Source organism: Trachypithecus francoisi, unplaced genomic scaffold, assembly GCF_009764315.1.
Source record: "Trachypithecus francoisi isolate TF-2019V2 unplaced genomic scaffold, Tfra_2.0 Lachesis_group5, whole genome shotgun sequence".
In the NCBI taxonomy this organism is placed as follows: domain Eukaryota; kingdom Metazoa; phylum Chordata; class Mammalia; order Primates; family Cercopithecidae; genus Trachypithecus; species Trachypithecus francoisi.
The window spans coordinates 136,021,732-136,036,340 of record NW_022681470.1 but is presented as its reverse complement, the minus strand read 5'-3'; the positions used below and the strand labels follow the sequence as shown (position 1 = coordinate 136,036,340).

General features: G+C 56.1%; 1 protein-coding gene across 2 annotated transcripts; it reads right to left on the bottom strand.

Annotated features, from left to right (window-relative positions):
- Positions 1-136: 136 nt before the first annotated feature.
- Positions 137-7,913, bottom strand: PODNL1 (podocan like 1). 2 transcript variants are annotated; one of them, XM_033195898.1, is made up of 10 exons: positions 7,675-7,913; positions 7,281-7,502; positions 5,612-5,705; positions 5,233-5,297; positions 4,974-5,083; positions 3,494-3,650; positions 3,117-3,232; positions 2,038-2,695; positions 911-1,059; positions 137-834 (listed from the first exon to the last, which is right to left on the bottom strand). In XM_033195898.1, exons 1-10 carry the CDS (start codon positions 7,675-7,677, stop codon positions 684-686), a joined length of 1,725 nt encoding a protein of 574 aa, XP_033051789.1. In that variant the 5' UTR covers positions 7,678-7,913; the 3' UTR covers positions 137-683. The 2 variants fall into 2 exon arrangements, with proteins under 2 accessions (XP_033051789.1, XP_033051787.1); XM_033195896.1 differs by having other exon boundaries at positions 137-1,059; positions 7,675-7,905.
- Between the last annotated feature and the right edge of the window lie 6,696 nt (positions 7,914-14,609).

Below are 14,609 nucleotides of genomic sequence, written 5' to 3'. Positions count from 1 at the left end.
GTTTCCCTCTGTCTCCCAGGCTGGAGTGCAGTGGCACAATCAGCTCATTGAAGCCTCCGACTCCTGGGCTCACGTAATCCTCCTGCCTCAGCCTCCTGAGTAGTGGATTACAGAAGGTCACCACCATACATCCAGCTTGAAGGGTGCATTTCATTCCCATGCTTGCTGTATGGGGGATACACGTGAGGGGGCCTGTATCTGTCACCCAGTGTTTTTTCAGTGGGTGGCCTTGGGCGTCCCTGCAATCACACGTGGCTGGGTCGCACAGGGTGCTGTTTGGTGACCCCAGTGTGTGCCTTAGGACCTCAAAATTCAGTCCTGACCCACTTAGCATCCCAGAGCCTCAGTTTCCCCAGCTGGACTGGTTGTGGGGAGGAGTCTGTGGACAGAGCCCCCAAAGGGTGCTTGGTCCGTGCTGAGCACTGGAAGGGTTTGCCTTTATTGTTGCTGCCTCCATCCGTGTTGGGAGTTTGGGGGAAGGCGTGTCCTGCCAGGCCAGCGTGGTCTGTGAGCCTGGAGTATGCCAGCTGTGTGCCTCGGTGCCTTGGCCAGTGCCAGGCAGAGCAGGCCCAACCCTGGAGGCCCAGGAGAGCCAGACAGAGGGCCCACGGTGGGTGTTGTCTCCAGTCCACGGCCCAGCGGAGCCCCAGGAGTCTAGGCTGCTCTGCTGGACCTCTCCAGGATCAGGGGCCCCCTGCCCGTGGCCCACGTGGGGTGGTGGGAGGCAGCTGGATCAGGACCTGCTCCGGATTCCCTGCCGTGTCCACCACGCGCAGGTTTGGGAGCCCCAGGAAGGCCTCGGCCGCGATGCTCGTCATGTGAAGCCTGTTGGCCCTGCACAGAGAGGCGGTCGTGACCCTCCCAGGCCCTCCCCTGCCCACCTCCACCCCTCCGGCCACCCTTGGGGCACCTGAGGAAGAGGGCACGCAGGCGGGGTGTGCTGAGGAAGGCCTCGGGGCCCACGTGGCCGATGCGATTGCCCTCAAGGTGCAGCTCCTCCAGGGCCTCAGGCAGGTCCGGGGGCACAAAGGACAGCTCGTTGTGGCTGAGGTCCAACATCTGGGCAGGGGGTTATAGATGGCGTCGTGGCAGCCACAGGCCTGAGCCACTCAGCTCAGCCAGCCCCCAACCTCTCCCCTTGAAAGTCTCCTGCCTCCTTCATACCAGCCTGTCCCTTCTGCCCCCACCCCACATGACTGCCAAATTTCTCCCCTCTGCAGTGGTAAACTAAAGCCCTTCCCAGGAAGGCACAGACAGATGGGTCCCCACTTGATTAAATGATTCAGTTATTGAATCGCACCATACCTCTCTGATCACTTTTTTTTTTTTTTTTTGAGGCGGAGTCTCGCTCTGTCGCCCGGACTGGAGTGCAGTGGCCAGATCTCAGCTCACTGCAAGCTCCGCCTCCCGGGTTCACGCCATTCTCCTGCCTCAGCCTCCCGAGTAGCTGGGACTACAGGCACCCGCCACCTCGCCCGGCTAGTTTTTGTATTTTTAGTAGAGACGGGGTTTCGCCGTGTTAGCCAGGATGGTCTCGATCTCCTGACCTCGTGATCCGCCCGTCTCGGCCTCCCAAAGTGCTGGGATTACAGGCTTGAGCCACCGTGCCCGGCCTTTTTTCAAGAGAAGGGCCTTGCTCTGTTGCCCAGTCTGAAGGGCAGTGGCCCGATCATGGCTCATTGCTGCCTCAAACTTATGGGCTCAAGCAATCCTCTCGCCTCAGTCTCCTGAAGAGCTGGGACTACAGGCATGCAACACCATGCTTGGCTAGGTTTTTTTGGTAGAGATAGGGTCTTGCTATGTTGCCAGGCTGGTCTCAAACCCATAGCCTAAAGCAATTCTGCCTTGGCTTCCCAAAGCACTGGGATTATAGGCATGAGCCACCTCACCCAGCCTCCTCATCACCTTCTAACCCACTCTTACCATTTTCTTGTTCTGATTGCTTGACCAGCTAACTAGAATGTTTGGGATGTGGCAGTGCAGGCAGGGGGATGGAGGGGCCCTGGGGATAGTGTGGCTAACCAGCCTGTGCCTGACCTGGAGGGCTTGGAGCTCATGCCAGGTGCCTGGCCCGATGTCACCGACCCGGAGCCGGTTGTGCGCCAGGCTGAGCTCCTGCAATTGGTCCAGGCCGGTCAGAGGTTCGGGCTCGAGCATCCGCAGCTGGTTGCGTTGCAGCCGCAGGGTGTGCAGGCCAGTGGGCAGGCCCATGGGCAGCCGGGTTAGCTGATTCCCCGCCAGGTCGAGGCTGCGCAGGGCGCGCAGCCGGCGGAAGGCCCGGTGGTGCACGTGGGCGCTGGTCAGGCGGTTATAGGCCAGGTTAAGCTCCATCAGGCCCGGTGTGGCGGCCAGGTCGCGGGCACCCAGCGTGGCCACGTGGTTGTGGGGCAGCACCAGGGCGCGCAGGCGGCGGGGCAGGGCCAGGGGCACGTGGTCCAGCCCATTGCCATAGAGGTGCAGTGTGTGCAGGCCCCGCAGCGGCCGCAGAGCCCCAGCAGGCAGCCCTGAGCTCCCCAGCTGGTTGTGCTGCAGCAACAAATAGCGCAAACCACGCGCCCCGTGCAGCCGAGCCGCCTCCACCTGTCGGATGCGGTTGCGGCCCAGGTGCAGGATAACCAGGGTCCGGGGCAGGCCGGCGGGCACGGTGGTCAGCTGGTTATGGGAGAGATCCAGGTATTCAAGGCTATGCAGCTTGCTGGTAGGAGAGAGGGTCGGTGTCAGGTGGGGCACTTGGAGTGGGGTGCCTGACAGATTTTGGCGGGGAGGTTGGGGAGTGGTCCTGAGACAGATTTAAGCTGGAGATTTCAATTTGGGAGTGATGCATTGAGAGAGCTGGGTGGGAGGTAAACTTGGGGTGCTCAGGGCAGATTCCAGCCTGAGAGTTAGCTACGGGGGTGACCAGGGTAGAGGCGAGATGGAAATGCATGTGAGACTTACGATGTCAGTGCAGGGCTGTGGGGAATAGGGACACCCACCCAGGGCTCTGCCAAGCCCAGTGAACAGCAGACACTCCGTAAATGAGGCTGTGGCTTAGGAGCCATCCAGGGAAGGGGGACTGAAGGTTGGGACCCCCGACTGTAAATTCTCAGCCCCTTCTGTCCCCTACCATCCTGTACCTGAAGGTGGTGGCATCCAGGCCGCTGTCGGTCAGCTGGTTGTGCTGGAGGTAGAGCTCCCGGAGTTGAGTCTGGCGGCTCAGGGCTCCTCGGGGCACCTTGGAGATGAGATTGTTCTGGAGAAGGGAGAAGAGACTGAGACCTGAGTCTGGGATGAGGGCAGCGGGAAGCCACAGAAGGCTCTTGAGTAAGGGAGTGACGGGGAGCTTTCCTTGAGCTCAAAGCGATTTCCAGTAAAGTGATTCAAAGAAAGATAACTCCGACCACTAGAATTCTGAGGGGCAATTGGGAAGGATGGAAAGCTGGGAACTGGAGGGGTCCCCCCTGGAAAGAGATGAAGGGAGTCTGGCCCAGGGTGGGACCTACAGCAGGGCTACCTGCAGGTGGAGCCGCTCAAGTGAGGGTGGCAGGCTGGGCGGCAGGTAACTGAGCCGGTTGTTGGAGAGGCTGAGGGTGGCGACGGCCTCAGAGCCGCGGAAGGCGTCAGGGGGCAGGCCAGCGTTGCTCAGCTGGTTGTTGTGGAGGTACACGGACCTGAGGAGAGCCAGGCTCCGGCCACCAGCCTGCCCCTCGCCTCCCACCACCCTGCTCCCACACCATACTCTGCTCAGCGTCGCCTTCAGAGTGTGTGTGTGTGCATGTGTAGGGTCTGTGTGAGAGTAATTGTGCATGTGTGCATATGACTGTGTGTAGGTGTGCAGGTGTCTGTATGTGTTGTATGAATAGATGTGTGTGCATGTGTGTGAGCAGTGTGTATGTGTAACGAGTGTGTGCATATGTGGAGTGTGTGTGCACGTGTGATTGTAAGAGTGTGTGGGTGTGCATGTGTGTATGTATATGCAAGTGTGTGCTATGTGCCTGTACATAAGTGTGTATGTGTGTGTGTGTGTTTATCAGTGTGCAACTGTGTGTATGTATGCATGTGCAAGAGTGCATGGGTGCATGTGTGTACATATGTGCATAAGTATGTGCCTGTGTGCATGTGACTGGAAGTGTGTGCAGGTGTGTATGTGAGTCTGTGTGTGTGCTTGTGTGAGGATGTGATTGTGTGTGCATGCATGAGTGTGTGCCTGTGTGCATGTGACTGGAAGTGTGTGCAGGTGTGTATGTGAGTCTGTGTGTGTGCTTGTGTGAGGATGTGATTGTGTGTGCATGCATGAGTGTGTGCCTGTGTGCATGTGATTGGAAGTGTGTGCAGGTGTGTATGTGAGTCTGTGTGCTTGTGTGTGCACGTGATTGCATGTGTGTGCATGAGCATGTGTTCATGTGGTTGTGTGTGCAGGTGTGTGTGTGAGTCTGTGTGAGAGTGTGTGTGTATCCCTGCACACACTGTCTCCACCTCAGTCTGGAGTTCTGACACAGCATACAGGGCCCTGTCTCCCACCTCACTCTCCTCCCAGGGTAGAACTGTGCCCTCCTCCCACTCCCCAAGCAAGGGATCTGCCCCCAGTTAAGCCCTCCAGGGCAAGGCATTTTTTTTTTTTTTTTTTAATTTTGAGACAGAGTCTCACTCTGTCACCCAGGCTTGAGTGCAGCGGCACGATCTCCTCTCACTGCAACCTCCACCTCCCAGGTTCAAGCAAGTGTCCTACCTCAGCCTCCTGAGTGGCTGGGATTACAGGCATGTGCCACCACACCCAGCTAATTTCTGTATTTTATGTAGAGACTTGGCCAGGCTGGTCTCGAACCCCTGATCCCAGATGATCCTCCCACCTTGGCCTCCCAAAGTGCTGGGATTACAGGAGTGTGCCACTGCGCCCGGCCGAGGGCAAGGTCTTAACTCCCTCATTGCTCCTAGAGCCAGGCGTGACCCAGACGTATCTGAGGCCTGGGGGCCTGGGCTGGGCCAGGGCCTACCTGAGTGCCGGCTTCTCCCCGAAGGTGAGGGGGAAGATCTCCATCACTTGGTTGGCAGCCAGATCCGCAACGCGGAGGGACCGGGGCAGAAACTGAGGGGCCACTGAGAGCTGTGGGGACACAGCCCACAGCCGCACTGGTCCTGGTGCGCCCTGGCCCCACCCCTTCCCCAGCAGAGCTGTCCCCTCCACACCCTGGGCTGTGTGACTGAAGCTGCACCCTCTCTGGGCTCAGCCTGCGGGTGGGGCTGGGGGCTCACCTTGTTGTGAGCCACGTAGATGTGCTGCAGCTGGGTGAGGGACTCGAAGGCCTCGTCAGGAAGGCCTGGGAGAGTGGGGGGGCAGTGAAGGACTGGTCTTGGGTGGAGGGGGAGTCTGGGCTCCCAGCTGCCTCAGGGCTCTGGGGCCGGGAACTGGCAGAGCCTCCCCAGGCCCTCAGATCCCCTCCTCCCCATCCCTACTCAAAAGCCACAGCCCCCAACCCCCACCCCAGCCCCTGCGTTTCCATCCTGCTCAGCAAAGGGCAGTTCTGGGAACTGCGACAGAGCTGCCCGCAGACAGGGCGGGGGAAGGGGATGGCAGCTGAGACCTCGGGCAGTCCTACAGCCCCAGAGAGGCTGCCTCCCTCTGCCCCCTCACCTTCTGAGGAGATGAGGTTGTTGTGGAGGTTGAGGGTTCGCAGGCCACTGAGGCGGGACAGCTCATTGTAGGGGAGTTCCTGGAGCTGGTTGTTCTGCAGGGCGAAAGTTGGGGTGTTCACACCTGTGACCCCATGCACTGATTCTCAACTTCCCATCAGCCCAAACCAGCCTCATCCCATCATCACCCCCACAGTTGATCCTAAACACCCCATCATCCTGACCGGTCTTGTAACTGCCAAGATGTCAAACCCCAAACCCGCACAACCGACCCCAAATGCGCCATCACCCCACAACCGACCCCAAGTCCCCCAACACCCCCACAATCAACCCCAAAAGTGCCATCACCCCCACAATCGACCCCAAATGTGCCATCACCCCACAATCGACCCCAAATGTGCCATCACTCCACAACCGACCCCAAATACGCCATCACCCCACACCCGACCCCAAATACGCCATCACACCCACAACCGATCCCAAATACGCCATCACACCCACAACCGCCCCCAAATGTGCCATCACCCCATAACCGACCCCAAATACGCCATCACCCCCACAACCGACCCCAAATGTGCCATCACCCCCACAACCGCCCCCAAATGTGCCATCACCCCCCCAATCGACCCCAAATGTGCCATCACCCCCACAACTGACCCCAAATGCGCCATCACCCCCACAATCGACCCCAAATGTGCCATCACCCCACACCCGACCCCAAATACGCCATCACACCCACAACCGATCCCAAATACGCCATCACACCCACAACCGCCCCCAAATGTGCCATCACCCCATAACCGACCCCAATACGCCATCACCCCCACAACCGACCCCAAATGTGCCATCACCCCCACAACCGCCCCCAATGTGCCATCACCCCCACAACTGACCCCAAATGTGCCATCACCCCCACAACTGACCCCAAATGCGCCATCACCCCCACAATCGACCCCAAATGTGCCATCACCCCCACAACCGATACCAAATGCGCTATCACCCCCACAACCGACCCCAAATGTGCCATCACCCCCACAATCGCCCCCAAATGCGCCATCACCCCCCCAATCGACCCCAATTATGCCATCACCCCCACAATCGACCCCAAATGTGCCATCACCCCCACAACTGATACCAAATGTGCCATCATCCCCACAGTCAACCCCAAATCCCCCAACACCCCCACAATCAACCACAAATGTGCCATCACCCCCACAATCGCCCCCAAATGCACCATCACCCCCACAACCGACCCCAAATGTGCCTGCCATCACCCCCACAATCGACTCCACATGCCCCAACACCTCCACCATCGACCCCAAATGTGCCACCACCCCCACCATCAACCCCCAATGCCACAACATCCCGATAACCCCAAACTCTCCATCACACTGACTCCAAACAACACTATAACCGCCAGGATGTTGACCCTAACACCCACTAACCCCCAGTCCCCAACAACTTCCAGCATGTCCACACTCACCCCTCTCACCTGGGACACGCAGAGCCAATCTGCCAAGGCAAAGCTCCATCACAGCCAGCTCCGCGCCGCCCTCCCGCACGTGTGTTCCTACACCCCACCACGCTCCTCAGCCCCGGGGCACCCCTCCAGCTCCCCTCACCTCTGGGTCTCAGCGCTGGGTGCCCCCACTCCCCTCCCTGGGCCCCACCTGCAGGGAGAGGTGCTGAGCGGCTCTGGTGATGTTGTCCGGGAACACCCGAAGGTCCAAGCCATTACAGTCCACAGTGTCGACTCGGGGGCAGGAGCAGCGCGGGGGGCAGGCCCGGGGCGGGGGCTGCGAGCTCTCCCCAAGGTGGGGGAAGGCAGCGTCCTCCATGCCAGCCACGGGCAGGGGGCCCGGCAACAGCAGGAGCAGCAGCAGGCTCAGCCACTGTGGGGAAGGGAGGGTCAGCGTGTCTCCAGGCTGGGCGCGGGGTCGCCATGGTGACTGGAGCATCCCCTCCTCGGGGAGGGTCTTAGTGGGGAGGCAGTGGCCAGTTGGCAGAGTGGGGGTGGGGAGGCAGGCAGGCCCCACCCTCAGACCCTCCCGTGCCCCACCTTACCATGGCCAGCCCTGACTCTGCCGTCTCGCCCAAGCTGCTGACCAGGACTCCCTAATGGAAACCAGGCGGTCACCTCCTGGAGTCTCTGCTGTGGCCACCACTGCCCCCCATCTCCAGACCCAGGCCACCCCCCACAACAGCCTGTTCTCCCGGGGCTTTGGGGGAGCTGGCCCACCCCCTTCCCCGCCCTGGGGAGGACGGGCAGGCGGCCGGATGGGGTGGTGAGGACAGGCCAGCCCATCCCCTTGGTCCCCCCCTCCCCGCCAACAACCACCCCATCTCTGCTTTCGTAACCTCAGCCAGCCTGGGCCGGGCCACAAGAACAAGGAATGTTTGGGGAAAAGCTGAGATTCGTCCTGTCTGGTATTTGGGACGACCGCAGGAGTAGGGGTGGGGATGGAGGGATCGGGGGAGCTTCGGGGCACAGGAGAGTTCCGAGAAGCAGGGGCGGGCAGCAGTGAGGGATTAGAGAGGCCTGAGGTTAGCCTGGCAGCCCAGATGCCAGCCTGGGAGCTCCTGACCAGGTCTGCTGCCTGGCACCCATATCCCCTCTGCTGGCTGATCTCGCTCCAGACACCCGCCCCCTCCTCCCCTGACAAATGGTCACAGCCGCCTAGAAGGAAATTACATATATCCAGGCATCAGCCTGGTGGTTAAGAGTGTGAGCTTGGTGCCAGCCTGCCTGGGTTTGAACCTGGGCTGTGCCACCTCTCAGGGCCTTGGTTTCCCTCTCTGTCAAGTGGGGTAATGGTTGGCTCACCACCCCATACTCCCCCAGTGTTGTAAGGATTATATGAAGTGTGCATTCAGAACAGTGCCTGGCATATCCCACGGCTTTCACACCCGTGGATGGGGGGGCCAAGCTGGTCTCCACCTAAGCTCAAATCTCCCAGACCCATCACTTAGCAACAGGGCAGCTTCAGACAGGTCCTTCTCCTGCCCAGACCTCAGCTTTCCCACACATAAAATGGAATTGACAGGCTGGGTGCTGTGGCTTATATCTGTAATCCCAGTGCTTTGGGAAGCTGAGACAGGAGGATCTCTCTTTTTTTTTTTTTTAAGACAGAGTCTCACTCTGTCACTCTGTCGCCTAGGCTGGAATGCAGTGGCGCGATCTAGGCTCACTGTAACCTCCACCTCCGGGGATCAACTGATTCTCCAGACTCAGCCTCCTGAGTAGCTGGGATTATGGGCGCCTGCCACCATGCCCAGCTAATTTTTGTAGTTTTTGCACAGACAGGGTTTCGCCAAGTTGGCCAGGCTGGTCTCAAACTCCTGACCTCAGGTGATTTGCCCACCTCAGCCTCCCAAAGTGTTGGGATTACAGGCGTGAGCCACTGCATCTGGCTAGGAGGATCTCTTGAGGCCAGGAATTTGAGACCAGACGGGGCAATATAGTGAGACCCTGTCTCTAAAAATAAATTTAAAAAAAAAATTAGTCTGGGCTGGGCTCTGTGGCTCACACCTGTAATCCCAGCACTTTGGGAGGCTTAGGCAGGCGGATCACCTGAGGTCAGGAGTTCCAGAGCAGCCAGGCCAACATGGTGAAACCCCGTCTCTACTAAAAATATAAAAATTAGCTAGGCATGATGACACGCGCCTGTAATCCTAGCTGCTCCAGAGACTGAGACACGAGAATCGCTTGAACCTGGGAGGGGGAGATCACGTCACTGCACTCCAGCCTGGGCAACAGAGCGAGACTCTGTCTTAATAATAATAATATAATAAAAATAACAATAATAACTAGCCTGGTACAGTGGTGCACACCCATAGTCCCAGCTACTCAGGAGGCCAAGGCAGGAGGATCACTTGAGCCCCTGGGCTCAAGTTTGAGGTTATAATAAGCTATGTGCCACTGCACGCCAGTCTGGGCAACAAAGTAAAACCCTGTTTTTAAATAAAGAAAAAAAAAAGGAGGGGGGAATGGCAAACCCCCTCCCTCAAAGAGCTGTCTTGAAGCAAAACGAGGGAGTGGGTAGAACATTTTAAGAACTGGTGGCTGGGGCCGGGCGCGGCGGCTCACGCCTGTCATCCCAGCACTTTGGGAGGCCGAGACGGGCGGATCACGAGGTCAGGAGATCGAGACCATCCTGGCTAACACGGTGAAACCCCGTCTCTACTAAAAATACAAAAACTAGCCGGGCGAGGTGGCGGGCGCCTGTAGTCCCAGCTCCTCGGGAGGCTGAGGCAGGAGAATGGCGTAAACCCGGGAGGCGGAGCTTGCAGTGAGCTGAGATCTGGCCACTGCACTCCAGTCCCGGCGACAGAGCGAGACGCCGCCTCAAAAAAAAAAAAAAAAAAAAAAAAAAAGAATGGTGGCTGGGTGTGGTGGCTCACGCCTGTATAATCTCAACACTTTTGGAAGCTGAGGCAGGAGGATGGCTCAAGCCCAGGAGTTCGAGACCAGCCTGGGCAGTAATGGTGAGATCCCGTCTCTAAAAACTTTTTTTAAAACTTAGCAGGGGCCAGGCACAGTGGCTCACACCTGTAATCCCAGCACTTTGGGAGGCCGAGGCGGGAGGATCAGCTGAGGTCAGGAGTTCAAGGCCAGCCTGGTCAGCATGGTGAAACCCCATCTCTACTAAAAATACAAAAATTAGCTTGGCGTGGTGGCACGTGCCTGTAATCCCAGCTACTCTGGAGGCTGAGGCAGGAAAATGGCTTGAACCCGGGAGGTGGAGGTTGCAGTGAGCGGAGATCATGCTACTGCACTCCAGCCTGGACTACAGTGTGAGACTCTGTCTCAAACAAAACAAAACAAAACATAGCAGGGCATGGTGGTGCTTGCCTGTAGTCCCAGCTACCAGGGAGGCTGAGGTGGGAGGATCACATGAGCCCAGGTAGCCATGTTCATACTACTGCACACCAGCCTGGATAACAGTGAGACCCTGTCTCAAAAATGAATAAATAAATAAAAATAAAAGTATAGTGGCCGGGCGCGGTGGCTCGTGCCTGTAATCCCAGCACTTTGGGAGGCTGTGGCAGGCGGACCATGAGGTCAGGAGATCAAGACCACGGTGAAACCCCGTCTCTACTAAAAAAAAATACAAACAATTAGCCGGGCGTGGTGGCGGGCACCTGTAGTCCCAGCTACTCGGGAGGCTGAGGCAGGAGAATGGCATGAACCCAGGAGGCGGAGCTTGCAGTGAGCCGAGATTGCTCCACTGCACTCCAGCCTGGGCAACAGAGCAAGACTCTGTCTCAAAAATAAAATAAAATAACATAACATAAATAAAAAATTTTTAAAAAGTATAGTGTTGGCCGGGCGCGGTGGCTCACAACTGTAATCCCAGCACTTTGGGAGGTCAAGTCGTGTGGATCACCTGAGGTCAGGAGTTTGAAACCAGCCTGGCCAACATGGTGAAACCCCATCTCTACTAAAAATACAAAAATTAGCTTGGCGTGGTGGCACATGCCTGTAATCCCAGCTACTCTGAAGGCTAATGCCGGAGAATCACTTGAACCCGAGATCTGGAGGTTACAGTGAGCCAAGATCACACCACTGCACTCCAGCCTGGGCGACAGTGAGACTCCGTCTTAAAAAAAAAAAAAAAGTTTAGTGTCTGCTCAGCTTGGGAGTGGCCAAGGCCCTGAGTTGGAGTCTCCCAGAAGTAGAGCTTGAGACAAGGATTGAGTGTATTTATCCCAGAGGAGGCAGGCCGTGATACAGGGGAGGGAGGAAGTGATCAAGAAACAGTGACTAGGCGCCGTGGCTCATGCCTGTAATCCCAGCATTTTGGGAGGCTGAGGTGGGCAGATCACCTAAGGTCAGGAGTTCAAGACCATCCTGGCCAACAAGGTGAAACCCCGTCTCTTCTAAAAATACAAAAAAACTAGCCAGGCGTGGCAGCAGGCACCTGTAATCCCAGCTACTCGGGAGGCTGAGGCAGGAGAATCTCTTGAACCTGGGAGGTGGAGGTTGCAGTGAGCCGAGATTGCATCACTGCACTCCAGGCTGGGTGACAGTGCGAGATTCCGTCTCAAAAAAAAAAATAAATGTTAAGAAACACGGGCCCAGAGAGGTGGTTATTTGTTCATGTTTCCTAGGGCTGTGTGACCTCCTGAGAATCCCACTTCGTGGGGTGACAGGAGACGGGTCTTAGTTTTGGCCAGAAGAGAACAACAGGTCCTATCTCAAGTACTCCCCATGGGATGGATGGCCATTAGCTTGGACATTGGGTGGAGGTTCCTCAGTCTCGTTAGCAGAGTAATGGGGTAACCCTAGGGAGACAGGACTACTGTACCAGTCCTAGTCCCCAGGGAAGCAGCAATAAGAACCAAGATATTTGAGTTCCTGGCAAGCCTCTTTCCATTGCAAAGGGAGAACCCAAACTGAACTAGCTAATACAAACAAGGGCATTTATTGGTTCATGAACAGAAAACCTGTATCCTTCAGGCACAGCTGGATCCAGGGGCTTCAGTGATATCTTTTAGATGAATTCTTTCTTGAACTCTGAACTCTACCTGCAGGCTTCTGCATGTGGTGCTAAGATATTCCCAGAACCAACAGGCGTTCTTCCCTGACTTTAGCAGAAAGCCTCAAACTTAAATCTCATTGGCCTAAATTTGGTCATATGTCCATCCAGAACCAATCCCTGGGGGCCAGAGGGATGGAATGTGCTGATTGGCTAGGAACCTAACCATTGCTCCGGTAAATAACCCACTGGCCTTATCTCCCTGCAACAAACTCCCCTTCTGCCACCGTGTTCTGTCCAGTCCTGCCCATTCCTGCCCAGCTCTGCACTACCCAGCAGGGGCCTCTGCAGGGATAACAATGGACTATGGTCCATCAATGTAGTCCCAGCATCCAGCATGGAGCCTGGCGTAATCAGTATTTATTATTTATTATAATCAGTATTTATCCGGCCGTGCACCCGGAATGCTGACACCCGTAATCCCCGCACTTTGGGAGGTGGAGAAGGGCAGATCATATGAGGTCGGGAGTTTGAGACCAGCCTGGCCAGCATGGTGGAAGAAACCCCATGTCAACTAAAAAATTACAAAAAAAAAAAAAAAAATTAGCTGTGTATGGTGGTGTATGACTGTAATCCCAGCTACTCAGGAGACTGAGGCAGGAGAATCGCTTGAGCTCAGGAGGCACAGGTTGCAGTGAGCCGAGATCACGCCACTGCACTCCAGCCTGAGTGACAGAGCAAGACTCTGTCTTAAAAAAAGACAGAAAGGGCCAGGCACGGTGTCTCACACCTGGAATCCCAGCACTTTGGGAGGCTGAGGCGGACGGATCACCTAAGGTCAGGAGTTTGAGATCAGACTAAGGTCAGGTTTCTCAACATGGAGAAACCCCGTATCTACTAAAAATACAAAATTAGCCAGGCATAGTGGTGCATGCCTGTAATCCCAGCTACTAGGGAGGCGGAGGCAGGAGAATCGCTTGAACCTGGGAGACAGAAGTTGTGATGAGCAGAGATTGCGCCATTGCACTGCACTCCAGCTTGGGCAACAAGAGTGAAACTCCAAAACAAAAAAAAAAAAAAGAAAGAAAGAAGGAAGCCGGGCGCGGTGGCTCACGCCTGGAATCCCAGCACTTTGGGAGGCCAAGACAGGCGGATCACGAGATCAGGAGATCGAGACCATCCTGGCTAACACGGTGAAAACCCGTCTCTACTAAAAACTAAAAATTAAAAAAAATTAGCCGTGCACGGTGGCGGGCACCTGTAGTCCCAGCTACTCGGGAGGCTGAGGCAGGAGAATGGCGTGAACCCAGGAAGCGGAGCTTGCAGTGAGCCGAGATCACGCCGCTGCACTCCAGTCCGGACTACAAAGCGAGACTCCGTCTCAAAAAAAAAAAAAAAAAAAAGAAGGAAAATAAATGTATTCACAGTTCTGGAAGCTGGAAGTGGTTCCAGGCAACTGTTGGTGTTTCCTGGCTTGTGACTGCATCACCCTAATCTCTGCCTCAGTTTCCACATGACCTTCTTCACTGAATCTGTTTCTCCTCTCCTGTCTTTATTTATTTATTTTATTATTTTATTTTATTTTTTGAGACGGAGTCTTGCTCTGTTACCCAGTCTGGAGTGCACTGGCGCCATCTCGGCTCACTGAAAGCTCTGCCTCCCGGGTTCACGCCATTCTCCTGTCTCAGCCTCCCGAGTAGCTGGGACTACAGGCGTCCACCACCACGTCCGGCTAAATTTTTTTGTATTTTTAGTAGAGACGGGGTTTCACCGTGTTAGCCAGGATGGTCTTGATCTCCTGACCTCGTGATCCGCCCGTCTTGGCCTCCCAAAGTGCTGGGATTACAGGCGTGAGCCACCGCACCCGGCCTTATTTATTTTATTTTATTTGTTTATTTTTGTTTTTTTTTTTTTTTTTTTTTTTTTTTGAGACGGAGTCTCGCGCTGTCACCCAGGCTGGAGTGCTGTGGCCGGATCTCAGCTCACTGCAAGCTCCGCCTCCCGGGTTCACGCCATTCTCCTGCCTCAGCCTCCCGAGTAGCTGGGACTACCGGCGCCGCCACCTCGCCGGCTAGTTTTTTGTAGTTTTTAGTAGAGACGGGGTTTCACCGTGTTAGTCAGGATGGTCTCGATCTCCTGACCTCGTGATCCGCCCGTCTCGGCCTCCCAAAGTGCTAGGATTACAGGCTTGAGCCACCGCGCCCGGCCTATTTGTTTATTTTTGAGATGGAGTGTCACTCTGTCGCCCAGGCTGGAGTGCAGTGGCACGATCTTGGCTCACTGCAACCTGTGCCTCCTGAGCTCAAGCGATTCTCCTGCCACAGCCTCCTGAGTAGGGTAGAGATAATCTTGTGGGAAAAAAATTGCAGAAAGATGCTAACAATATAGATCATTTCCATATATTAAAACATACAGGCCGGGCGCGGTGGCTCAAGCCTGTAATCCCAGCACTTTGGGAGGCCGAGACGGGTGGATCACGAGGTCAGGAGATCGAGACCATCCTGGCTAACACGGTGAAAC